The sequence below is a fragment of the Brachycentrus maculatus genome, unplaced genomic scaffold, assembly GCF_059751285.1.
Source record: "Brachycentrus maculatus isolate JH-2025_06_01 unplaced genomic scaffold, ASM5975128v1 h1tg000559l, whole genome shotgun sequence".
NCBI lineage: Eukaryota > Metazoa > Arthropoda > Insecta > Trichoptera > Brachycentridae > Brachycentrus > Brachycentrus maculatus.
This window is the reverse complement of record NW_028281302.1, coordinates 1,144,520-1,171,675: the sequence shown is the minus strand read 5'-3', so window position 1 is coordinate 1,171,675 and position 27,156 is coordinate 1,144,520. Positions and strand designations below refer to the sequence as shown.

Below are 27,156 nucleotides of genomic sequence, written 5' to 3'. Positions count from 1 at the left end.
GTGTATTCATAATGAATCACATGTAAAGACGGAAGATCATCGTTTGTCAGTTAAACTGTTGAAAATTTTGTTACATACTTTCTCAAACAAGCTCCGGCAGATGTTTGCGTACAGCGAGTAGGTGAAGTATTGCCGCAAATCCATCAATCTTTCGGTGATGTCGTCCACTTTTTCAGTGTTGTCTATAGCCGCAGAATAGAGTGTCTCGAACCAACCCAAGGAGTATTGGTACATGGGGTCGATGTTGGAGAGACCATCTGAAAAAAATTCAACTAGTAAGAACAAAGTCCGTAAAAAAACAGTCAATGATAACTCATATAACAAATATGATAAATAAATAAAATTAACATGTTGACTGCCAACTACAAGATTACTAGTAGATTGTGTTCTTTGCTAGGACGCCGACTGTGAGTTATCTCGTACTGTGTTTACTCGCCATATTCCTGCAGCTAGGATAAAATTCCTAGTTATCAGTGCTACTATGGATAGATGGCGCATGGGAAGAGAACAATTAATCGATGCTGACAGAAAATTTATAAAAAAATTAAAAGAAAATATAATTATGTACTATAATTGTGTAGCATACTTTCAAAATACGCCAGATCCATGTAAGTTGATTTTATAAAAAATGCAAAATTCTTCGGGTAACATTTTTGTTTAAAAGATTTGTCTATCTTTAGATAAAATATCATGAATTTTCCCATTTTTTAAGAAAATTATTCAGTATTTAAAAAAAAACACACAAGACACAAACCGATAATGACGTCATCTTGCCGATATGGGTCAAAAGGCAAGTTCCATGAATACAACAGAATTTGAAATAAAACACTGTTTTTAAGTATTTTTTAGCAGGGTTTTCAAGTATATAATTATTTTAAACAATGAAACCCACAATTAGCATTCCGATAGAGTATATATTTTAAAATCTAATCAAATTGGATCTGACGGATTTTGACAGTAGGCGACACAATTTGAGTTTTTAATAATGTAACATGTTATAAATAATTTTTAAAAAATTCCATGGCAGTCAACAAGTTTAAAAAAAAGCAAAACAGAGGGTGGACTTCTTACCAATCAAAAAGAATAATATGGTAGCATGCTCAGCGATAGGTTCATACTCCTTTCTTGCTTTGTCAATCTGTTTTTCAGTTTCAGCGGCCACAACTTGTTTCTCGCTAATTTCATTCGCAGTTGACTTTGAGGAGTTTAAAATCTGAAAAAAAAGATTGTTATTTAAACTAAACTAAACCAATCATCTACAATTTCATTACTTTAACGTATGGAGGAGTAAGTCATAAAGACGTCTGCTTTCTATAAATAATATCATCCTTGTTCAGTCAAAAATCACCAACAAACAAATACATTTGTGGTATGGACTTACTTGAACAGCTTCCTCATCTTCAAGGAGTGTCTCAGATGTTGACAACACCTAAAATATCAAAAACACAATTTAAAATGATCTCAAGAAGATAAATACATATTTGCTATGTTAAACTGTCCCTTAATCTTCTTTTTCCGACATCTATCCACACATAGGGCACTGCATCGGAATGACACGGTGTTCGATCAGTGATTATATGAAGGCAGGTAATGAATCCCACTTTACAGTTGGAATCCGCAAACTTCTCAGATGTTGTATCTGTGTTAAAAAGTACTGGCCCAGGATAAAATTACATTCATATTAGGGAAAAACTACCTGTAAAAAATAGTGGTTACCTAATGTAAAATTTAAATTAAAAATGGATAGATGTCCACAGAGTGACAGCGGAATCAATTAATGAATAAAATACCTCTTATATTTACTGACTCCCCTGAGAATGACTGACTCCCCTCCCCCGAAGCCAGGAGACATCTAGCACGGTGGCCAAACAAGCCAACCACTAGACTATATGGAGGCAGACGCTTTATTGTCATCATACAAAATGGATGCTTCATTATTTTAATGTAACCTAACAAAACTTTAAACCTTTAACTGCTAAACATAACCACTAAATTAACCTTTTAATGGCGGTTAAATTAATGGCGGTACCCAGCACGCTGCGAATTTTACGACAAAAATAAAACTTTCTTAACATATCGTTATTGAAAGTATAATAACGTTTATTTATAAAACTTACCAAATAAATGAAGAGCGCGCCAGTTGTGCAATAATTTATCCATAATCATAAAATTAATTGTTCATGGTGCAGGGTTGTCACAAAATTTGTCATAGAAAATATGAAAACTAAATTATATGTCGAAAGTAATTGTTTATGTTAGTTTAATATTAAAAGTATACACACACACACACACACTATGATTCTAAAAAAAAAAATTAAAATAATCAGAATCGACACTAAAATCACTGTCATCAGATTCGGCAGTGACGGCAACTTGGGAATTATTGGACAACCCTGAGCGCCATTAGTTGTTCCGACGACAAAGCTCTCTTTAATTTACGTTTAAAGTGGTAAAAACAAATTCTGTTTCAATACTAAGTATGCAAAGATATTCTCAATAGATGTCACTATGCGCTCAATATATTTGTACATTTTAAATAATTGATTTCCTTTAGTAAAAGCCCATTTAAAACAGCGCGTCTTAAGACATAATTTATATTAATCGGCACTCCATTCACAGAAAATTGTGAGTCATAAGACGCTTTTGGCAGTTAACCGGTTAAGGCGCCAGAATTGTTATTATCATCATACAAAATGGATGCTTTGTCTATGGAAGATATTTCTGACCTAGATTTTTTCATAGCCCTACCGTTAGTATTTTCTGTTCGATCTCCTGCAGCAGCCTCCTGTGTTCGGCGCCCTGCGTGGTGAGGTCGGTCTTGGCCTGCTGCAGCTCAGGCCTCTCCTGCGCCACGACCCTGGCCAGCAGCTGACTGGCCAGTCCGTCGGTGCCCAGCATGAAGTTCACCAGAGTAACTCGAACCCCCACCTCGGGCATGTAGTGAGGGTTGCGTAGCTTGGTGCTGATGTAGAATCTACAAACAATACAATCCATTCATGGTAATTTTCTAACTAACTTTAAAAGCTCCGGCCACGTTCTCAGGTCTAGTTTAGATACTTTTGGTTTCTATTGGGACCCATTCAACAAAACTTTAAAAAAAATCAGTATTAAATCAATTATGCAAAGTTTTTTCGCGATCAAAGATAAAAATGATTCACCAATTCTACCCATTTTTGACAACCACACTACTCAAATTCTTGGAAGTTCTATATATATGAACCAATTTTGGTTAAACCAAAATGTTTCAAAATTGTTTCATATACATAGAACTTCCAAGAATTTGAGTAGTGTGGTTGTCAGAAATGGGTAGAATCGGTGAATGTTACACGTGTGTAAAGTGATCTTATAAAAATGATCACTAATGGTTTCAAAGTCCTTATCACTGTCAGCGAGGCATGTAAGTTAATACTAATTAGTATGTAACAGACTACATAACTTGCTAACCATTGCACTACTTTCAACAGGGGTAGGCAGAGAGATAGTATGCCACAGCAATCTGTCTTTGTAATCTTTACCTCTGCTAGGTAATGCATTTTCTTATACATACCCGCCGATTATTACGACTCCTAACCTGATTTTCAAGTATTTTAAATACTTGAACATGCTTAAATATAAGTTTTCCTTAGTCTTCCTCTGCTTCTATTTCCATCAACATTCGCCTCATTTTTCTTCACTTATTTGTTCCACGTGCCCCATTAAAATATTTATCTCAGCCTTGCATTCTATCCTTATATCAACATAAGTTTTAGTTCTTGCGTTCCACCTTAGAACATAAAATAGATGATCGTGGAAATTTAAACATCTTTACATACCTAAAGTCTTTATTGTACTCAACGATATTGTCACCGAGTTTGATGTATGTAGCGCCACCCTGTTTGAAGGTCTGCTGCTGCAGCAGTGGCTCCAACATCGGATCCAGTTCTTCGCCCACATTCTCCAAAATAACCTTGTACATTAGAAATATAAATAAACACCTTCAAATTATGAATTGTCAGGGCAAGTGATACAGACACACCAAAAAGTATGGAAGAAATGACAGAGCTTTAAAGAAAAAAGTACCTATCTAACATAAAAAAATAACTGCTGTAAAATCACTGTTTATGTTATTTTTAATTTAATACATAATTTAACATTATACATATATAATACAGATAACAGATGATGGGCTGTTGATCTTCATCTATTGATGAGAACATTTTTAGTTCTCAAAAGTGGTGTTTACATTAACAACTCAAAAAGTGGTCTTAAACATATGTTTTTTTTTTGTATTTAAATCATCATGTTATTCCACAAAGTTAAAACCAAATCAATAAATAATATGGAAAGGATAATGGAAGGTTGTTTTAGATTATCATCCTTCGCATCTTAATATAAATGAAGAAGTTTTATTGGATTTCTAGGTGTTTACAGGGCTCGTGTTTTATGTTTTTATTCAAATTAACTTTTCCAATCTAAAAACAGGAAAAAAATTATAATTTCATAAAATAAAATAAGCTTTACCGGTTGTCCAAACTGAACGGCATTTTCCAATACTCTGGCAAAGTCGGTTTGAGTCAGTCTGACAATGTTCAGATGAAACTTCTTCTCCATATTCTTCACCCAGCGATTGGCCTGCCCTTGAGGGTCTATCATCAGCGGCCATCGAGTTGCGGACCTTGAACACACGATGGAGAGAGGCATTCATCTTTAGAAAAGCAGACTTGCATATCAAACGCCTTTATCATCAGTGAACTGGGTGTGAAAATCCACTTATCCACACTCTGCCCCCAGTGCATTTTGGAAGGATTGAAGACAAGGTGATTCTTTCTGTGCTGTGCCTATTCCGTAACTACCAAGACCCAAGTGGGGGATTTGAAATTCCTCTAAAAGAATGTTTCACTGGATAACTTGATAGTCATTAGTTTATTGTTTTGATAAATATTTGTGCAATCTACGGTCAAATTAATGGTCCAACGGTCTTTGTCACCATGTGTATTAATATTTACTTAAGACATTTTATTTATTTCACTCTAACTACTGTGCGCCACAACTGTGTGGAAGCTAGACAGCAATAATGGACTGAATTCTTCTGATTATTCACATCAAGCCACAATTGCTTGCTATCTTCTTCTGTGGTCTCAATCTTTTGGATTGGTTGGCAGCAACAAATGATACGTCCTTCGCCATTCCAGTCTATTATGTGCAATATGGGAAAGGAAATGGAGGAAGAGAAGGTAGAATGAGATAAACAATGAAAGCTAGGGGTCTCAGGGATCCAAGTCCCTGAGGATAGTGACTAACTTGATTATGATTGCGCTCTCAACACTGAAATCGTCGGCCGGCAGTCCGTCAATGTTCCACTGCTGGATGGTCACAGGGTTTCCCAGGATGTCTATCATCCTGAAGTTGGGGGAGCAGTAGAGCCCCAGCTTGGTACACTGTTCCGACCAGCCAGTTATGCGAGACTGTCGGAAAATAGCCGTGAACGGGCCCAAGTAGGCGATCACGCCCGCGGCTATCAACACATCACCTGGTGAAATCAATAGCACATTAATGAAATAACTCAAATAAACATTCCCATTTCATCACTATTTTGAGTAAAACATTTTTTTATTGTTGATGTTTTTGATGTCAAGACAGTTGTTTTCAACATTGATATTACACGAATCCAACATTGTAAGGGCAAAAACAGTAAAAATTAGTTAAATTTTCAGTAAAAATTAAATAAATTTGTGTATTTAAGAATATTCTTGACGAATCCGAACTCAAGAAACGTAAACGCTGTGACACAACATCCCAACTCAACAACCAAAATACACTGGAACCATCATTGGTATAGTGATGGCCGCGCTTATAATAGAGTCAATGTATTGATTCTGAGCACTCTAACAATTAAAAACCATCTCTCAGTCAATTTGCAGGTCTACCTGTCAAAAGGCCGTAACTCTCTCTCAGGTTTTTGGCTGCCGCCGTCCATCGGGTTTTCTCTCCGCCGAGCCCGCTGAGGAGCATCTCCGCTCTCATCAGCTTGTTGGCGCACAGGTCTACTTCATCATCCAGCGCCTTCAACTGCCTGTTCTGCTCAGCTAAAGCTTCTTCCAGCACGGCCAATTTATCTCGGACCTTGGAGAGAGCAAGATAACAGAGGAAATATTTATTATCAGGTTATAAAAAAAGATGGATGAAAGAAGACTGAATTTAATCGATCACAAATGATGTAAGATAGATGATCAAATAGTGAAATAAGGAAATGATGCAAGGCTGAGATAACCATTATTGAAATGGTTTGGACATGCGAAATGAAGTGATGAAAGAATTTATTTTTTTTAGCATGGGAGGACTGAGGAAAACTTGGCATGATCAAATACTTCAGGCGCCGTGGCGTAGTTGGATAGACACCCTACTGCGAAACTGGCATTGCAGGTTCGATTTCGGCGAATTGAACAACAAATTCAAGAATGATTTATTTTCAATTGGTCTGGGTGTTTGTGGTGTATTTTTCACATCTACCTTCCCTATCCTTACTATCCTATCTGCTGACAAGCCTCTAAGAAGAGACCTTGCGGGTTGGTTATTCTTTTAAAAAAATATTTTAAAAAAATACTTGGGCAAGGTAAGGCCAAGTATTTTTTTAAAATATTTTAAAAAAATACTTGGCCAAGAGTTGGAATAATCAGCCGGTTAATGACAAGAAGGAAAAGACAAATAAATTAACTTTGTGACCAATCTTGATTGATTTAAATATTGAATCCATTATATCTATTGTATTGATTCTAGGGATCTACCTCATTCACTTTTTTATGTACTATATACATTTACTTTTATTTCGATATATAAACAGAACGTGCTATAAATCCTTGTACATAACAGACATGAAGAATTTTTAGACAACTCATAAAAATAATAATCAGCAGGTTTATGAAGAGATGCATGTGGAAGATGCAAACAATGTTTGCAAAGACAGAGTGGTGGGGCATCCTCAGTGGCGTGCTTAAGGTTTACCAGTAAGGCAAACCCATTTTTTTTCACATTCGTTAAAATGTTAATATATTACATCATATATGATGTACCTATAATTTCTTCACCTCATATCATTCCCAGTATAGTAAGCACCCAGAAAGTATTATAAATACAAACAATGTATTGTAATCATTGTAAAAATATGCATACATATAACTTTTGTAAGGTATATCCATCACCTTGAAATAAAGAAAATGTTCACTACAATAAAATATCTTCCTCAGATATCAACCATCACCAATAAGTACCATCATCATATAATGGCATGCATAGTGTGTAATAATCATAATAATAAAAACAGGTACACATTAATTATGTATTTTTAATCATTTGGTCTAGATTAAGTCATTTATATTTGGAGTTGTTAGGCAAGCCGGGCTTTTGGGCTTCTAGGGAAGTACCGCCACTGGGCATCCTATTCATTCAATTATGGTTAGTTTGTTTTATGAAAATAAAACGTAATATACCTCTTTCAGCTGTGCTTGTTTGATAGCCAAGGCAGCCATGGCGGTGTTGTATACATTTTGGGCCTCAGCGAGCGCGGCTTTCTTGGGGCCTACTACTTTAGCCACCTTGTCGTACTTCGTAATAGCTATCACCCACTTACACATTCCTATAAAAACAAACAAATATATTGGTACATGCGAAGATTGTTTGCGAAGACAGATTGGTAAGGCATTCTATTCTCTCGTTTTATCTCTGCGTAGAACTGCGGCATGATGGTTGGTTAGTTAGTTAGTTATATAGATAAAGTATTCAATGTGGCTGGTTAGTGGCATTCATTGAGTTTACTCTACTTACTACTTTACCCAATGAAATGAACTCAAATTTATAGAAATTGAAGGCGTCAATTGGAGGACAAATACAAATTTCTAAATTTTGAGTAGTGTGGCTGTCAATAATGGGTAGAATATTGAATAAATTTGTGAACCAGCCTATAATAGGTCGTAGGCTTTGTTAATACCCAGACATCCAAGCTTTACAAATCCATGCCATTATGAATAAATAGCTTGATAAAGGCCAAAGACGGTCGTAAAAAAGTATTAATGCTATTCTAATTAAATAATATTTTTTTTAGATGCTTTAAGGTGTTCTATTTACTAAATAAATGTTCAAAAAATTCTATATATAAGTTTAAAACGTTACAAGCATAACAAATAAAGAAGAAGTTTTATTCACTTTTTAATTCTTTTTTTTATCTCGAATAGAAAAACCCTCATAATATTTTTTAAATGTCAAAATTAAAGTTTCATTGATGTAAAGTATACATCCGCCTCCGTAGTGTAATGGTCAGCACGCTCGGCTACCGTTCTGGAGGTCCCGGGTTCGGTTCCCAAGGGGGGTAAAACAAATATAAGTGATTTTTTCACCGTAATATTTATTCAATATTACCATGGACTGGTACCTGAAGCGGAGGGCTGATCACCTTTCCTTCATGTGTAAACGATCAAGATAACACTGCGTTAATATGACACAGTGCCCTATGCACCATTGGGGTGCGGATAAGGGTTTTATTATTATTTAAGCATACATATAGCTTTATATATAAAGCATAAAATTGGAAAATGTTTTAGAATGAACGTAATAACGTCTAAGTTCTATTTTTTAAAGGTTCGACTATTTATGTTGCCGGAGGTGTATGTTTAAATATTAGTATAAAAACAGCTCTAAGGAGTGATCTAGTTTTATTAATCTAGTTTTATCCACTAATCTAGTTTTATCTAATCTAATCTAGTTTTATCCACTAAGGTGGATAAAACTAAATTAGGACACACTCAAAACATTGCCAGCAATTTTATTTTGAGTAGAATTTTTTTACCTTCAGCTGCAAGGGAAGCCTGTTTCATTTTGTCCGGTACGAAGAGTTCATCCTTCAAAACGGTGGTTTCCAATTTCTTCATGACGGGCGGAGGTATGTTATCCTTATCGAACAAGAGGAGGTTTTCCAAGAACTTGATGTCATTGAGAAGTTTCTTAGAGGGACCCCAGTAGTCATCCACAGTTCCTATTCCTGAGGGATTCGGCACCTTTTCCGGCTTTACTTCCTACAATTATATTAATTCATTGAATGAATAAAGAACAGTTGACCTACTATACTTGACCTATCCTGGAGTGAGTTTCTGCGGGCAAAACTGTATCTGGGGAGAGTTGTTTTTAAAATTTTATATTTTTTTATCATGGCATCAATGCTGTAAAAAACACATTTTTTTAACAAGTATTTACATTAAGAAAAGTGTGTTGGGATGGTTTGGACATGTAGAACGAATGGATGAGAAAAGAATAGTAAAACAAATTTATGGGGCGAATGGTATTGGAAAAAGGAGCAGAGGAAGACTGAGAAAAACTTGACACGATCAGGTATGCCAAATACTTAAAAGTGGTCAGGTTAGGAGTCGAAACAATCGGCGGGTATGTATGTATGAGGAGATGCATGAACGTGGAAGAGGCGAAGAATGTTTGCAAAGACAGAGTGGTGTGGCGTTCTATTCTCTCTGCCTACCCCTGCGAGGAAGCGGCGTGATGCTTAGTTAAGTATTTATAGATATGAACATTTGAATATTTAATCAATATATGTATAATATATTAAGTTTTTATTTACCTTCAAAATGCATACAGCCTCCATAACAAGTTTAATGGCCTTGGGAGGATTTTTCATCGTTTTGATGAAGGTTATGTCTGCCGGTGTCAGGGTATTAAGGGCAGCGAGAGCCGCATTCATTATAGGCATGGCTTCCGCGAGATCCGCATCGCACTCATCCTTTATGGCTTGAGCAGCTTTGGCCTGAAACATAATACAATCTTAACTCGATCTCCACACTTCGAGTCATTTGTGATATGGTCATATTACAGTAGCCACCAAGATCAAGCGATTGTCATGTAACTGTATACAAAAACATGTTTTCATTGTCAGTAATATGATGAATTAGCTACGTTTCAACTATCTGACCAAAACTAAATTCGAAATTTAATTATAATTGACCTGTTCAATTATTATGTTGGCTGACATCGTAAAACAACATGTACTTTATTTGGAAAATACATGTCTGGGTGCCCTTCAAAGTAGTCAACTTCCCGACGCACAAACTTATCCCAACGCTATTATGGTATTACATATTAGTATTATTTACCCTTGTATAATTTATTGTAACAGTATAAAGCAAAAGGATTTAGCGTCCCCTCTTTTTCCCATATTCCCAGTGATAAAAAAAGCTCCTACTCCCTCTTCATCCTTCAATATCCCAAAGACAAAACTGTAAAATTTAGACTTGGCTTCACATGTGGTGTTTGAAAATGATGCAGAAGCATCCACACGTGTCAGAATAGATTTAAAGATAAAATGGTATTTCTTCTTCTTCTTCAAGCACTTATCCGCACCCGATGGTGCATAGGGCACTGCATCATTTAAACGCAGTATTATCTTGATCGTTAACACATGAAAGAAAGATGATCAGCCCTCCGCTTCAGGTACCAGTCCAGGGTAATATTGAATAAATATTAGAGTGAGAAATCACATTTATTTATTTTCACCCCCCCTCCTTTGGAATCGAAACCGGGACCTCCAATACGGTAGCCTAGCGTTCTGACCATTACACTACGGAGGCGAACATAGTGGTTTATGAATTAAATGTTAAATCAAACACTGATTTTTTTAGTCTACTAAGTTATCATAAAAAAATCAGTGTTTGATTCAGCATTTAATATATAAATTAAAATGGAGTTCTATAAATTAAATGCAAAATCTATAAATAAAGTTATTTGTTATATTACATTACATTAACCATTTATTATATAACATTAAACCACGAGTGTAAGTCCCTCTCCAAGCCCAAGATCTCAGTCTCTTTTTTGGAGAGGCACAGCGAATCGAAATATAAAAGTTTTCCAAGTGTATAAATGTTTAAAATGTATTATGTTATACTTAAAAATGTAAATATATTAAATAAATAAAAAAAAATTAAAAAATTTAAAGTGGTATTTACCAAATGAAATTTAAATTAAAAATCTCAAATTCCAACCTGTCCATCTGCAATTTCCTGATCAGCGAGCACCGTTTCCTCCACAATGGCGACGGCCGCCTTGTCTGCCGACACCTTGGCCGCGGTCTCGGCCACCGCGGCAGCCCCCGCCGCCAGCTGCGGCTGCAGCCTCTCCAGGGCCAACTGGAGGGCCCCCACAGACTTGGCCGCAGTCTCCAACTGACCCAAACCGACCAGGTAGCGCTTCTCCGCTCGTAACACTTCGCTGAATACATAATTAGAGATAATAAACATAAGATAAATTATTTGAAATAATAATAAATCCTTCTTCTAACCCTTATCCGCACCCAATAGTGTATAGGGCACTGCATCGTATTGACACAGTGTTATCTTGATCGTTCACACATGAAGGAAAGGTGATCAGCCCTCCGCTTGTGGTATCAGTCCAGGGTAATATTGAATAAATATAAGAGTAAAAAAATCACTTTTATTTGTTTGACCCCCCTTTAGGAATTGAACCCGGGACCTCCAGTTCGGCAACCAAGCGTGCTGACCATTACACCGCGGAGGCGGAATAATAAATATGCACATATAAATTGGTGATTTTTATAAATTTCTTTTTCTTATTTATGTTTAAAAAATACTTTACTGTTTCATGTTTTCTTTAACAAGTTCATTGCTAATAGGATTTTTCTAAAATGTCCAAAAGGTTTTTTTTTGTTTCATGGTTGTATTTTATAAAAGAAGATTTAATGGTTTTATTTGTTCTGATATAATTATGAAATATTAAGAAATAAATGTGTATTAACATACAGTACAGTATAACATACAATACAGTTTTTTGACTTACGTTCTTTTGATGTTCAGAAGAGATTTGAAAAGTGAAATCAACATCAGGTAGGCGGTTGGAGTAACGTAGTTTTTCCGTTTCAATCTAATATAAAACTGTTCAGAAAGTTCCTGCGTATTAACGTGGAATATTTGACACATCTCTATGGCTGTCTTTCTTTCCAAATCGGTCAGCTCCAGATCTTTCAGGAAGTGAGTGGCCACTGCCAATAGGGCGTCCGGAGGCCACTCCTACGTCAAAGGAAAATAATTATCTTAAATATGAATGCAGTAGAACCTCGCTACTCTCAAACCACTTCATGGCGATATCTAAACACTGAAAAGCTTTAGAATGTCTAGGACCAATATCTTATTTGTATCGATATTTTGATTGATACAGATTATTGAAATCTGGATCGTCAAAGTTCTACTGTACTCGCAACAAATCACATGGAAAGACAGAAGACCATCATTTGTTTAGTTAACATAGTTCGTACGGGAAAGGTATCTCTACCCGTTCGGTCCATCGATGCTTAAGGATGGTTAGGATGCTTGTCCACTACCCGGAATTCCGTGTAATTTTACCATCCGGCATATCAGTTAGGGTTTTAAAACAACGATTGGCTTGGATTGGCTTGTGCTTTTGTCCATCTTTCTTCAGATCGGAGCTCTTGATCGGTGCGTGAATTTGCTGCGCGTAAATTCAATCACGCTAAACTGTCGTAGTCGTTTTCATTTTTCAAAACCAGACTGCCGGACAGTGAAATCCCGTGTAGTGGACAAACGCCCTAAGGGTATTTTTACCTTCTGCGCTGGCCTCATTTCAATGGCAGAAAAGAAGGAATTATCCAATGTTTTTATATATATTATTATGTACCAATCTCTTTGTTAAGATCTTAACTATATGTATATAATTATCAAATCCAGTCGCCAGCAGTCTGCAGGCATAAAAATCACCCTTCTAAAATGTGTTAATATGGTTGACTTAGTACCTGGAACCAATCAATTGTGCAGCAATTGACCAGAGCAGGGAACTTCCTTATTCTGGTCCTTAGGGATGTTCCTGCTGGGCTCATGGCAAGCACGACGTGGAGCTGCTCCCTCACAATGTTAACAAAGAACCCGTATAGAGCCACAGGGGTACCATCGGTCTGCAGAGACTTGTCCCGTTGTTTATCGATCTATAAAAATAATCTTATTTTTTGACATCTCATCAAAGATGAAGAAGAATACGGAAGTCTAAGCATTTACAGGGCTTTATAATATGAAAATAACTCCTGTAATTGGAGATAATCCAGATTTTGTAAACAAGTATTTGGACACACTCAAAATGTTGTTACATATTAAAAATAAGATCAATCTATTCAATGTAAGAAAATATAAATGGTTCTCAAGGAAACTCCTAATTTAAAATACGTCATATTACAATGCGTAGTGTTGTAGTGTAATGTATTATTTAAAACGGGGTAATTTGTTAATAAAACAGAAATATTATGTTTGAAAATAAAAAGATTTCCAAACTTACCACTCTAATCTTCTCACAAATTTCAGCTTTTTCCTCGGCAGAGAACAGGTTAGGGACTTCTCCGGAATTCAAGATGTTGTTTATATCTTCAAGGAAGCCCTCTTCTTTTATCTTAAAACATATACAAAGTTTATCTAATGCGATGAACCAATAGTCTGCTATTTTAACGCAAAAACTATTTATATTCTATATATACATACCTGCGATTCTATAAACAAGAATATCACATGCTGATCGGGTAAACTTGCTTTTTTTAGGAGCGTTTTCAAATCTTCCCTCCATTCAAAGCGTCCATATTGTCTACTCATTTCAACCTATTAAAAAAAAAATTATAAAATAGATTTCAATGCGAAAATTACAAAAATAAACTCACTGTTCATGACTTAAGATGCAATGGAGTTCTGATACGAACCCGACAATTATTCAGACTCCTGACCTGACCGCTTCAAAGTATTTGACATACCTGACCATGCCAAGTTTTCCTCGATGTTTCTCTGCTTCTTTTTCCGACTCCATTCGCCTCATAAATTTGTTTTACAGTTCTTCCTTCACTCATTTGTTCTACATCTCCAAGCCATCTCAACATACCTATCTTTCTTTCTGTAATCTCAGCCTTGCATTCATTCCTTATTTCACAATTTGAACATCTATCATACACCGTTTTACCACAAATTTGTATGAGAGATTGCATTTCGACTGCATCCAACCTACTTTCATCATTCTTTTGCCAACTCATGTATCACTTCCATACATTAGAAATGAACTAAGTAAATGGTAAACAGAAATCACTGCACCATTCACTCTTGTTCCCAGCATTTACTCTCCATTTAATATCTGAGTGAGTAATTTTTGGATTGCGTATATGTAGTTGTTAGGTCGTCATGAGTGGCAATTTGTAGAATATATCCTCTGTAGAAGTCTGTGTCTTGCATTATTATTAATTTTTATTTTTATATATATATAAAATATATATAAAACCCTTATCCGCACCCCAATGGTGCATAGGACACTGTGTCTTATAAACGCAGTGTTATCATGATCGTTTTACACATGAAGGAAAGGTGATCAGCCCTCCGCTTCAGGTACCAGTCCATGGTAATATTGAATAAATATTACAGTGAAAAAATTACTTATATTTATTTTTACCCCCCTTGGGAATCGAACCGGGGACCTCCAGAACGGTAGCCGAGCGTGCTGACCATTACGCTACGGAGGCGGACATTTATGTACATTTATTTACATCTGGATTTTTATTATGTATATAAATAAATTAAATAAAAACACAAACAAAATGGACAGAAAAGAAGGGTTAAACTGCAGATAGAGCAGTTTGTCACGCAGGTATGCTTCATACCTGGAACAATTCGTAGTCGTTTATATGAGCAGCCAGTCTAGATAGAGATTGTCTTCCAGACCCTCCGAGACCAATGAGCAAAGCGTGGGATCTCGGTTGGGCAACAATGCGGCATATCCTGGAAACATGTTCTACAGCAAACCTGGAAAGGAAATCATCATTTTCTCAGAATCTTTTGTTTCGCCTGAAAATATAATACTCGCGGTGCCAGATAGTACCTGAATAGTACTAAGTTCATCGGTTTCTTGGTCATATTATTGAATTCAAAGAGGAAAGAGTCCACAGTCTTGGTAAGGTGGTCCATATCGGTGACCTCCATGTAGAATCTGGTGTCAGCCTTAGGATTGGCGAAGTCACAGTACATTAACTTCCTCAGCTCTGTTTCCGTTACCTGGGGGTAAGAAAAGAACACAACTTGATAAAAAAAACTATGAATTTAGCCGTTTTAGTGCTGAGATTTTTTTACATTAGAAATTCAAAAGATGGTCATATAAAAGGTATATTTAAATCATTGAAGAGGCCTATATCCAGCAGTGGAGAATAGAAGGCTAGAGAAGAAGAAGAAGAAGAAGAACAAGTTATTCCAGAATGTCAATGCCAAGTTAATAAATAATATTATGTCACATAATATGCTATTTCCCAGCTTATGCAAAATGACACATGATAAGATTTTTGGTGGTGTACTTATCGGGTGTGGAATAATAAATCAAGAAAGCACTGCATGAAATCTCTGCAGCCCTAATTGGGTTGCCTTAAATTTGTATTAAATTATTAATAATAATAAAAAATAAAACCCTTATCCGCACCCCAATGGTGCATAGGGCACTGCTGCATATAAACGCAGTGTTATCGTGATCGTTTACACATGAAGGAAAGGTGATCCGCTTCAGGTACCAGTCCAGGGTAATATTGAATAAATATTACAGTGAAAAAATCACTTATATTCATTTGACCCCCCCCCCTGGGAATCGAACCCGGGACCTCCAGAACGGTAGCCGAGCGTGCTGACCATTACACTACGGAGGCGGACAAGATAAAGTAACAGTTATAAAATGCAATTGTAAGGAATGTGGGTATGTTGGTGACACAGTGGTGACAACTACCCACATAGTCTGGCAAGCGGGATTTTAGATTTGTCTCTCTTAGAAACCAGTTATCAGAGTTATTGCTGATCAACCTTATCACATAACAGTTATTAAATACGCACCACAGTAGCTGGTTTTTCAATCAGCCGAACCAACATGGTATCAAAGTCATCGTCCAAGCAATTCTTGGTGGCTTCCCTGAGGGCTCCAACGAACCAAGCTCGGTCATTTCCATCCACCAGGCGGTCAGAAAATACTCGGAGACATTCGTGAACCCAGAGCCTCTTCATCGACTGAAGGTCTAGAATCACTTCAGGCACTGACAACAAGACTCCCTATAAAACAGACAAAAAAACTAAAATTATTGATGATGAAAATTGGCTATTTTATCACATATTGTATATCAAAGTCTATTCAAATCATTTGAACATTCTATATATGGTTTAAGACGTTTTTACAAGTAAAATATTTTAATCAAATAGTTAATATTTTGCAAGCAATTCCAAACTGCTCGTTTAACAGACAGTTTGACAGTACAATTTCAAAATCTCAAATTCTCTGTGAAACGTAGTACTGTACTACTAAATAATTACAAAGTAGTAAATAATTTTTCAGAATACTGACATATGTGGAAATAATCCTGAAAAAAGTCTTTGCTGACAGTTATATAATAAAATTGGGATAGGTTGATCATCGCTGCCAGTGTAATTATATAATATATCTGTATTCCATTCGGTTCGTCGTTGCGATGATAAATTCCAGTAATCAGACAAGTTGGTGGCAAGGTTCTCTTTTTTATGTTGGAACTCACAAAAATAACCAAAAAAAAAAGCAATAATCCCACCTGAATAACCCTGGAGAAATCTCTCAAGTTGAAAGTATAGTGTGATTTAGCAGGCGTTGGTAGTAAATTAAGGCGGCAATTTTTGTATATATCGAGAGTAGCTGACACAATTTGATCTATACTAGGATCAAAGTCTTTTGAAAAACCCCTGAAAAGAAAAATGATAATAATTTAAACCATATCAGATTTATAAAGCAATGTTTTATATTATACAGCAAAATTAAAGGTAAAAGGTTATGAGTAGCTCTGTCGTAGCACTAAGTGGCTGATTAGAATGAGTGCAGATAAACATAAAATTTCGTGATGATTGTCAACCTTCAGCGTGGAGTGATACAGCAAGAAGACTTCTTCTTTTATTATTCTACAATAGATGTAAGATCTGTTTTCCAGAAAGTTTTACTCCTGGGATGCTGACGACCAACTATCCCTCCATCTCTTTAAAGGTCTTCCGGGGAGGTGATAGCCTAGTGGTATCTCGTTTGGCGCAATGTACGGGATTCCAGACATGTCCATTCTATTCCCGTGATCTCTCCGAAACCTTCTTCTGTTCCTGCTCTATCCGACAATATCTTCAGTTTCATAGGTTTGCCTGATATCTTCATTCTAAGTGTCCCTGTTCCTCTTAAGTTATATAGGTTTGGCTGATATCTTCATTCTAAGTGTCCCTGTCCCTCTTAAGTTTCATAGGTTTGCCTGATATCTTCTTTCTAAGTGTCCCTGTCCCTCTTAAGTTTCATAAATTTGCCTGATATCTTCTTTCTAAGTGTCCCTGTCCCTCTTAAGTTTCATAGGTTTGCCTGATATTTTCATTCTAAGTGTCCCTGTCCCTCTTAAGATTCATTTCAGAAGTTCTGAGCAGATTTTTGGTTGTCAGCAGTTGTGTTGGCTCTTGTTTCATAAGAGTAAGTCAAGATTGGTCTCACACATGTCTTCTAGATTTGAAGAAGACATGTATTATTAAATAATTTATGAGCACCCTTTAGGTAGAATTTTATGAAAATGAGACTATTACCATTTAAAATATGTACAAACCTAAACATATATTTTTTTATGATATCAAATGTGTTGAAATACGTGTTACAATAAATTTTAATAAATAGTGGGATTTCCCGAGGAAAAGTTTATTTTTCTTTTAATTACCTTGTATCTAAATGCCAAAGCATTATTTTACTAAATATGACCATCATAGTATCATCATCAAATTCATCAATGCAGAGGAATCCAAAATGTCGGCTGAATCGAGCAGTCACTGTTTTTGTTCCTGGGGTTGGTCGACTCATGGCGCACATGAACTAAAAGTATACAAAAAAACAGCATTTTTCACATATTTCAGGATATTTGATGAAAAATTGGCAATCCTCGAAACAAATCCTTTGAGCTATTTAACCTTACGTCAATAGTTATTCACAACAAAATCATTATGCTACTGCAAAGTGGACTAAATGTTGAAGAACATTGATTAAACTCTCATTAAGGCCCATTCTATAAAAATTGTTAATAATTGTTATAGAATGGGCCTTAATGACAATTTTTTTTTACTGTCAACACATTGTAGTCGGGCGCTTCGAACAATAGACTATAGCCTATAGCGGGTGTTTTTCGCGATGAGTGCAAAGATATATCGCTTTCTTAAAATTGACACAATTTCTAAACCAAATAATTTTTTCGATTGAAATTTTCAAAGAAATCATATATGACATTTGATCATCAAAAATAAATTATAATCATAATTTTTAATTAAGTATTCCGTATTTAACAATTTTAGAAGCATTGTAAACTATAAAAAATAGTCTTCTCCTCCGAGGTATCATTCCATATACAATGCTAATATATTCAAATAATAACATACCAAACAGTAAACAAAACAGTGCGAGCGGTATGAAAAATAGTCCAATACGTGAAATGCCTCAAACTAACGAAAACGAAAGATTGAGATCGCATAAAAACTCTAGATTTCTGGGGATGCCTTTACAAGCGACACACTAGCTAATCTGGACAAGACATCTCAAATAACGTCAACAGACTATCGCCTAGCACCCAGGTAGCAGATTACCCTTCAACGCGTTTTATTTCACGCTGATAACAAACCCGCATATTACCGTTTCCCGCCGATAACTGACAGTCAACAAAAACGGCATTTGCCGTGTCCCGCAGTTGACCGACAGTCCACGAAAAACGGCAAATGCCGTGTCCCGCCGACAACGTGTTAACAGTAAAAAAAAATTACTCTGTTATAATAATTTGTCTTCGATCTACAATCAAACCTTAAATTTTCACAAATTTTAGTATGTGTGTCTTTGATATTGGTCAGGAATCGCCAATAACAAAAACCATAATTCGGAATATTGTCTTTGGATATTTTGTTAATGTATGTAGTGGCTGCGTTTATGTTGATTTTGAGCACATGGAATACAAAACAATGTTAATTTTCTGAATAAATGATTTTATGGGATGAGGATAAATACAGGGGTAAGGATTGGCAATAAACTCTTTTATTTGTGCTTTTTTACTAGACTTTTTGTTATATGGTCAAATTACCTGGATATTTGTAAGTTTCATGGGAACATTTTCCTTCCTGTCATACCACATCTTTTGGTCAAGGGCTTGGCGAAGGACTTCGATAGGCGGTTGAGCTCCGTATGTTTCAGCTTGCGGCATGGACACATCGTCCACAAACACCACAAACTCTGTTCCCACCGGAGGACCGAACACTCCTTATGAACAAAAACATTCAACTTCAAGAAAAGAAAATATCTTATTGGTTTTTGCACACTTATCGACATGGATAAAAATGATTCTTCTCTTCCTCTTCGATTAAAGGTGGAGACTGACTGGAGCATTTCGTCGTAACAAAACATCGTAACATTGCTCGCGGCGAGCATCCGAAACTATGGATGAAGCGCTCGGCTTGCTGTACTGACTGCCTGAATGCTCGCATCGTAACGTGTTATACGACAAAATGCTCCGGTCAGTCTCTACCTTATGAAAAGTTCTTTAAGGTGGTATGGACATATAGAGCAAATGGATAACAAGAGAATGACTAAGAAAGTATAATTGGCAAACGTGAACGGGAGAACAGAACAAATTAGGTCAAAAAAGACTTGGCGCGCCCGGATCAATCAGAACCCAAAATCTGGAAGTGTCAAAATGTTATATAATCAGAGGGCATGTACAGATATGAAAGAAGCTAGGAGTGTATCTCAAGATAAAAAAGTGAGGCGTTCCATCCTCTCTGCCTATCCCTGCAGAGAAATGGCGTGATGGTGGTAGTGGTAGTAGAAAAACTTGCGTTTTGGTTGATTGATATGGCACTAAGACGATAAGTGTGCGAAAACCATAAATATCAATTTTATATTTGATAATAATGAAATATAAAAACCTTTTCGTCTCTTATCTAGCTTGCCCATAATAATATCCTGCGTCTGATTGGCTGAAGTTTGAGCTGAGAAACCCATAATGAGTGACTTGTACACTTTGGTATCAACCTTCTTCATTAAGAAGTCCTGCAAATATGATTTTAAAATAAATACTTTATTACCTTTTTTTACCAAATATTATCAATGATAGTATAACACCACTACCGAGATTTTTGTCTACCGGTTTCAAGACCCATCTCTTCGTCAGGACAATCACTACACCAGCATGCAAACAATGCTATGCATCACTACCATAGCACTATTCACACACACAAAATTATATGAAAAAATCAAAAACTTATGTGATAAAATTTTGTGTAATTGCAAAGGTGTTAATAGTGCTATGGTAGTGACGTATAATATTGTTTGCATGCTGGTGTAGTGATTGTCCTGACGAAGAGACGGGTACGTCTCAAAACAAATATTTATAATAAAATTTGTACAAATATATTTGATATGTGGGTGAAGCAAGCTTTGCTCCTATGTCTTTGATTGTCATTGAAACATTTTTGTAAAAACTGACAAAACACGAAGTAAATACTATAAATAATAAAACATTAATCACATTCATATGAATACTTTAATTAACCACTTAAAAATCTAATTTTGGTGAGAAAATTCGTTAGTGCAGGAAATCATCACCAAACGTCAAAACAAGACTCCCCGAACACTGCTCGGATTAGTCAATAAAAACAAATACCTAAAAATATTTGGTTCGGGCAAATTAATATCGCCAAGTTGGAATACGATTTGCCTGAGCAGCACTCGAACTCATCAATGTAATACAAACTCCTAGCCCAAGTCACGCTCAGGCTAAAGTTTAGGGAAGTTAAGCTCAGGGAACTGGTTTATTTTTACTGCCAACAGTTGGCTTGAAAAATTGTCTGGTAACACAAAGTAAACTCACAATGATGTAAGACGATTTGCCGGTCCCGGTGGGTCCGACCATCATGACCGCCTTGTTGTGGCAAACCAGTAGCTTGAAGAGGGCGAGGTATCGCACTGTGTCGAGAGTGGTTACTATGATGCTGTGGGCCGCTGTGTCTCTAGGAATAGGAGGGGCAGACAGCATGTCGTCGTTCCACGGTTTCCATTTGCCTTTACCCTAAAAAATACCAAATTTTCTCTTTTTGTTACAAGGAATCATTATTATCATCCATAAATAAAAACATTATTCTCACTGCTACCTAATACAAGGAAGTGGAGGATCATGTTGGCCCATTTCATTATTAAAAATACATCATGTCAGCTTATGCAATTATTAAAAATAGATCAGGTCATTTTTTTCATTCATTCAAACCCTTATCCGCACCCCAATGGTGCATAGGGCACTGCATCATATAAATGCAGTGTTATCTTGAGCGTTAACACACGAAGGAAAGGTGATCAGCCCTCCGCTTCAGGTACCAGTCCAGGGTAATATTGAATAAAAATTAGAGTGAAAAAATCACTTATTTATTAGACCCCCCTCTGGGAATCGAACCCGGGACCTCCAGAACGGTAGCCGAGCGCACTGACCATTACACTACGGAGGCGGACATCAGGTCAGCTTATGTTAATGTTAAAAATACATCATGTTGGTGTTTGTTATTGCTAAGAATACATCATGTCAGCCCATGCTTTTGTTAAAAATACATCAGCACATGTTTTTGGTATAAATCCACCATGTTTGGCAATATTATTGTTAAAAATGTATCTTGTTGGGCCATGTTATTGTTAAAATACATTGTATTGGCTCAAGTTATTGTTAAAAATACATTGTGTGGGCAAAAATACAATGTTAAGAATACATCATCATCATTTATGTAATTATTAAAAATTCATTATGTCTGCTTTTGCTATTGTTAAAAATAGAAAATGTCCACTTATGCTTATGTTAAAAATACATCACATCGATTCATGTTATTAATAAAAATATATCACGTTCGCCTAGCTCTTTCATTAAACACATATCATATCCGCTGATGCTAGTGTTAAAAATACACCATATCTGCCTATGTTGTTGTTAAAAATACATCATGTGGGCTTATGTTATTGTTAAAAAGTACATCATGTTGCCCTATGTTATTGTTAAAAAGCACATCATGTCAGCCAGTGTTATTGTTAATATTATATAATTACTGTTAATCTTCTTTTACATGGATTCTCACCTCTTTGATATACCTGTAATCATACACAAGTCCCTCTTTTGGTATAACGAATATATAATTCTTATCTGGCTTGGCTATTTCAAACGGATAATTCAATTTCTCTATAACGTCCTGCGGAAACTCCTTATCAAGCAATCCACGATACATCATGTCAAATTTGTGACGACTTGAAGCTTCCAGCGTTGCACCCAGTGACCAGATTGTGGAGAAGAAGAATATTCCCTGTAATTATTTTACCAATAATAATTATCTAACACCAAACAAAATGCGGCAACCCTTCTGCAGTGACGGGCTTAACAGAAACTCAGAATTGGTGTCTAAACCAAAAAGATATCCACACAAAATCATCAACCAACCCCATGGTAGACGACTCCCGGGCAGACCACCAACGAGATGGGTTGATAGCTGGGAATCGACATCGTAGGAGGCTAATCTTACTTAAAAAACAGGCCACAAGGCCTACAACAAGATGAAGAAGAAGAGAAAATTGTCTTGAAATAACTGAAGAATCTTGTGTTATGTAGAGGAATGGAATGTGTTCTCTCCTGAGAAGTGGATAGACAATGATCAGAAATGTACACAAAGTGTATAAAAACATGTTTAGGTGGATTGTGGTGGGGTAGAATATTATAAAGTAGACATTCTCACAAAATTGAAAAATATATATAAAAGGGATGTAAATAATAACAATTAATTACCTTATTTATTTTTTTACAAAAATGTTAATAAAATTAGTATATAACCACTCACCGAGATTTTTACGTCTACCGGTTTCGAGACGTGATATACATATAGTCCATTGTTTGATTCGACATCAATTAAACACGATTCGTCAATATCCAATTCGAACCCCCCCCACTCCTCTCATCCTACAAGTATATAAGTAGATTCGATTCCTAGTCTAATTTTAATGTACGTTTAACTTCGGCTCGTAACGCATGTCTGTATTGAAAACTATAGTGCATGTTAGTCTTTGGGTCGACCAAAAATCGCATGCATTAGACATTTTGTGTAGTTTTGAGTGTGTAAATGGTGCTATGGTGGTGAAGGGTAGTATTGTTTGCATGCTGTGTTAGTGATTGTCCTGACGAAGAGACGGGTACGTCTCGAAACCGGTACACGTAAAATTCTCGGTGAGTGGTTATATACTAATTTTATTAACATTTTTGTAAAAAAATAAATAAGTAAAAATGACTAACCACAAAGTAAATGCTTTAAATATTAATAATATTGAGAATAATTAATTACCTCTAATTGGGCTCTGGTATCCAAGTCTGATATATTTTGCATGTACTTTTCATCATAAAAATCATCAAGGAACGAATCGAAAATGTTCATGGCTGCTTTCACGAGAATAGACTCTGACGTGGGGAACATTTCCTATTAAATTAATAATAATTTAGACATGTCAATAGTATTGCGTGTAACCGCTCATATTCAATCTTCGTGAGTGAGTATTTAATTGTATAAAAATACACTTCGATGCAAACATTCTTTTAAATATCAATATATCGCTCACTCCTTTCAAGAACGTCATAAATCAAAAATTGACAATTTTCACTTGAGCATGTTTTCGGAATGCCCAGAAAATGTACTATATCCCAGCAAAAGAGGCATATTTTTAACTTAATATTTACCCCCTATAGGGCAGAAAGTGTTGTTTTTGCATTTTGAAGAAAAGATATTATTTAATAATTTTTTTAAATATACTAAATATTTTTTGAATGTACAAAAAACCTTCAGGTTTTACCTAAAAAGGTCTGTTGCATATGAAAAAGTTTATTAAGTGGCTTGATATTTATTTTTAATACATTGTATTATATTTTTAAACTTTAAAAACGTTCTCCTGAAAAATCAAGTTTTTTGATTTATGACGTTCTTGAAAGGAGTGGGCGATATACACTCTTAGGTCATACTTTGTGAATTCAGGGTATACGAGAGATCATATACGAGCATAATTAGGGGAGTTATAAGGTTAATCAATTGTTTTTTTTTTAATTAAAGGGATCGCAATAAATGGAGAATGATGCTCTGGTTAAATAATTTTTATTTAGATTGCATTAAAATTATGCAAACGCATTGATCTTGCATCAGATGTGGATCACTAATTTTTTGTCTCTATACCAAAGACGAATTCCCCAGTTTTTGTCTACCTTGCCTCTGCCTAGGCCCCCAGAGGCTTGTCATAACCGGAGGCCTAGAAGGTCAGAGAGCTAGAGGCAGATCTCTAACCCGATGGACCGACCAGGTGAAAGAGATCATATCGCTCACTCCTTTCAAGAACGTCATAAATCAAAAAACATTTATTTTCAGGAGAACGTTTTTTAAGTATAAAAACATAATACAATGTTTTTAAAATAAATATCAAGCCACTTATTGAACTTTTTAATGTGCAACATATCTTTTTCGGTAAAACCTGAAAGTTTTTTCTCAATTTAAAAAATATTTAGTATATTTCAAAAAATAATTAATCAATACCTTTTCTTCAAAATGCAAAAACAACACTTTCTACCCCGTAAGGGGTAGATATAAAGTTAAAAATATGCCGCTTTTGCTGGGATATAGTACATTTTCTGAGCATTCCGAAAACATGAACAACTTAAAATTGACGAATTTTGATTTATGACGTTCTTGAAAGGAGTGAGCGATATGCCTCTCCGTTGCGGAAGTTCTAAAGGCTACATAATGCAGGGATCAATAGCATAGTGTTGTTTGAGGTTCTAGAGGAAGCCAGCAGGGGGGATGATCCTCAGCAATAAGGAAAAAGGGAAGAAAGTTGTATATTGACTGATTAGGTATGTCACTACCTTTACTTTTCCCGCTTTTATGAGCCACAGAAGAGGATGGCAAAAGCGATGAAACAATCTTCGGATATTTTGATGGTGCACGATTTCCAGACTTGGCGGCATCGTGTTAAGCCAAGATTCTACAAGCGGTTCCCATCCCAACCCACTCGGTTCCATGTATATCATACCGCAACGAGAAACCTGGAAAAAAATTAATAAACAATAAAAAAAACCCTATTTACATTGCGCCATTTATGTGAACAATTGCCTTAAAGGTGCTTTACAATTTACGTTTTGACAGTTGCAAAAGTAAAGTGAAATTTTATATTTAAACTAGTTACTATGGATAAGAATTCGGGAAAGGTTGGGCCTTGAGTTTAGATTGGAACTCAAAATTCTAGGTAGATCTTAGATTTGGAGGTAAATTGTTCGACGCCATGGAACCTAGAATGACGAAGGCCCTATACGGAGATTTGTATTGTGACAACGTTGCTCGAGGCTCGAACAGTCTGCCAATAGATAATATACTTGCTGATGGAAGGGTTGATTGTCTTCCGCTGATTGTCTCAGGATAAAAAAGCTACCTTAAGCACTGTCCCCCAAAGCTTGAACATTTCAACAAGTAAAATTATTTCAGGCGTTCTAAGATTCAGTTCAGTACAGTGCTGAAAATCAGTGTTTATTACTGTTAAAAAAATACAATTAGCAGAGAAAAAGGAAAACTAAATATAGCTCAGTAAAAATTATATTAAAATGAAAAACAAGCAAACTACACAAATATAGATTACTCATATATCAGACAAAGATAGGTTGTGTGGAAAAAGTTCTATGTACAGGTTTTGATATTATAAAGTCTAGAAACATTGGAGGGTAGGTAGTCCTCTAAAAACTGTCTATGAAAGTAGTCTTAAAGTATTATTACATATAAAATTTACATTTAAAAAAAACATAAATAGCATACAGTGGCGGGAGAGGCTGCTTCTAAATCCATCGGTTCAAAGAATAAATTCGTTGTGTTGGCAAGCTGAATGATTTCTCCACTCATCAAGCATAGTTTCTTGTTATCATCTAGAACAGTGTTTAAGTTCTCAATCCATATAGCATCAACAGGACCGTCGAACACGAGCCATTTTCTGCAAGTAAAAAATGTGACTAATTATACCATTTTAGATAGCAAGCTGGATCACACAGAGAACTCTCGTTTAATATCAAGGTTCAGAAGATTTCATATCTGGGTCAAGTATTTCGTGGGGAGAATTAACATTCATAGAAATCCACATTAATAATAATAAATAATAAAACCCTTATCCGCACCCCAATGGTGCATAGGGCACTGCTTCATATAAACGTAGTGTTATCTTGATCGTTTACACATGAAGGAAAGGTGATCAGCCCTCCGCTTCTGGTACCAGTCCAGGGTAGTATTGAATAAATATTACAGTGAAAAAATCACTTATATTTATTTGACCCCCCCCTGGGAATCGAACCCGGGACCTCCAGAACGGTAGCCGAGCGTGCTGACCATTACACTACAGAGGCGGACAGTGACAAATCCACATTACCCACCGAAATACCTACCATTATATGTACCTAGACCTAATAATAGCAATTATTGTTAGTATTTAAGGACATTCTGTAAATATTTTTAGTCAGTGTTTGATAATGTCTTATAAGACGAAACACGTCACGTATTAACATATACATATGTAAATAAATGTAAAATGTAAATTGTTTAATTTTGGATACATTACCCAACATTTCAATATGGAATTCTACCAACTGTCTGCAATTACAATAAATGAGAAATACCACCTTTTACAAATTATCAAGTTTGGAAAGATAGAAGGAAGCCAAAGAGCTGGCAGAAAACAGACATCGTGGCTTCGCGACATTCGCTACATGACCGGGATAAGAGGGGTGGAGTTGTTCCGGACAGTGCAAGACTGCGAAGCTTTTGCTATGGTAATTGCCAACTTTGGAGGGATCTGACAGGGCATATGAAGAAGACGAAGATAAATTTTAGATCTGGACCGTTGAGGCACTGTTTAGAGCTGGTAAGACAGGGACAATTAGTCTCAATTGATAGTCAACGCCGGGGGACCATAATGCACAAAGAATAAAATACAGTTTATGTGACTTTTTCTTCTGCTTCTTCTGACCCTTATCCATACCCGATGATGCATAGGACACTG

At 36.0% G+C, this 27,156-nt stretch overlaps 1 protein-coding gene across 1 annotated transcript in view; it reads right to left on the bottom strand.

Annotated features, from left to right (window-relative positions):
• Dhc36C (Dynein heavy chain at 36C) overlaps positions 1-27,156 on the bottom strand; it is a 66,849-nt gene that overhangs the window by 16,835 nt on the left and 22,858 nt on the right. The window contains exons 31-59 of the mRNA XM_088273180.1: positions 26,531-26,538; positions 25,926-26,116; positions 24,986-25,165; positions 23,427-23,558; positions 22,179-22,400; positions 20,936-21,133; positions 19,992-20,115; positions 19,151-19,326; positions 17,753-17,904; positions 16,613-16,760; positions 15,891-16,103; positions 14,902-15,074; positions 14,684-14,825; positions 13,530-13,643; positions 13,330-13,440; positions 12,797-12,985; positions 11,827-12,056; positions 11,016-11,241; positions 9,599-9,781; positions 8,819-9,044; positions 7,467-7,612; positions 5,907-6,102; positions 5,281-5,509; positions 4,501-4,654; positions 3,813-3,946; positions 2,749-2,974; positions 1,382-1,429; positions 1,072-1,213; positions 79-257 (exon numbers count right to left, since the gene is read on the bottom strand). Coding sequence (XP_088129306.1) covers positions 79-257; positions 1,072-1,213; positions 1,382-1,429; positions 2,749-2,974; positions 3,813-3,946; positions 4,501-4,654; positions 5,281-5,509; positions 5,907-6,102; positions 7,467-7,612; positions 8,819-9,044; positions 9,599-9,781; positions 11,016-11,241; positions 11,827-12,056; positions 12,797-12,985; positions 13,330-13,440; positions 13,530-13,643; positions 14,684-14,825; positions 14,902-15,074; positions 15,891-16,103; positions 16,613-16,760; positions 17,753-17,904; positions 19,151-19,326; positions 19,992-20,115; positions 20,936-21,133; positions 22,179-22,400; positions 23,427-23,558; positions 24,986-25,165; positions 25,926-26,116; positions 26,531-26,538 — 4,792 coding nt within the window. The remainder of the gene's footprint in view (positions 1-78; positions 258-1,071; positions 1,214-1,381; positions 1,430-2,748; positions 2,975-3,812; positions 3,947-4,500; positions 4,655-5,280; positions 5,510-5,906; positions 6,103-7,466; positions 7,613-8,818; positions 9,045-9,598; positions 9,782-11,015; positions 11,242-11,826; positions 12,057-12,796; positions 12,986-13,329; positions 13,441-13,529; positions 13,644-14,683; positions 14,826-14,901; positions 15,075-15,890; positions 16,104-16,612; positions 16,761-17,752; positions 17,905-19,150; positions 19,327-19,991; positions 20,116-20,935; positions 21,134-22,178; positions 22,401-23,426; positions 23,559-24,985; positions 25,166-25,925; positions 26,117-26,530; positions 26,539-27,156) is intronic.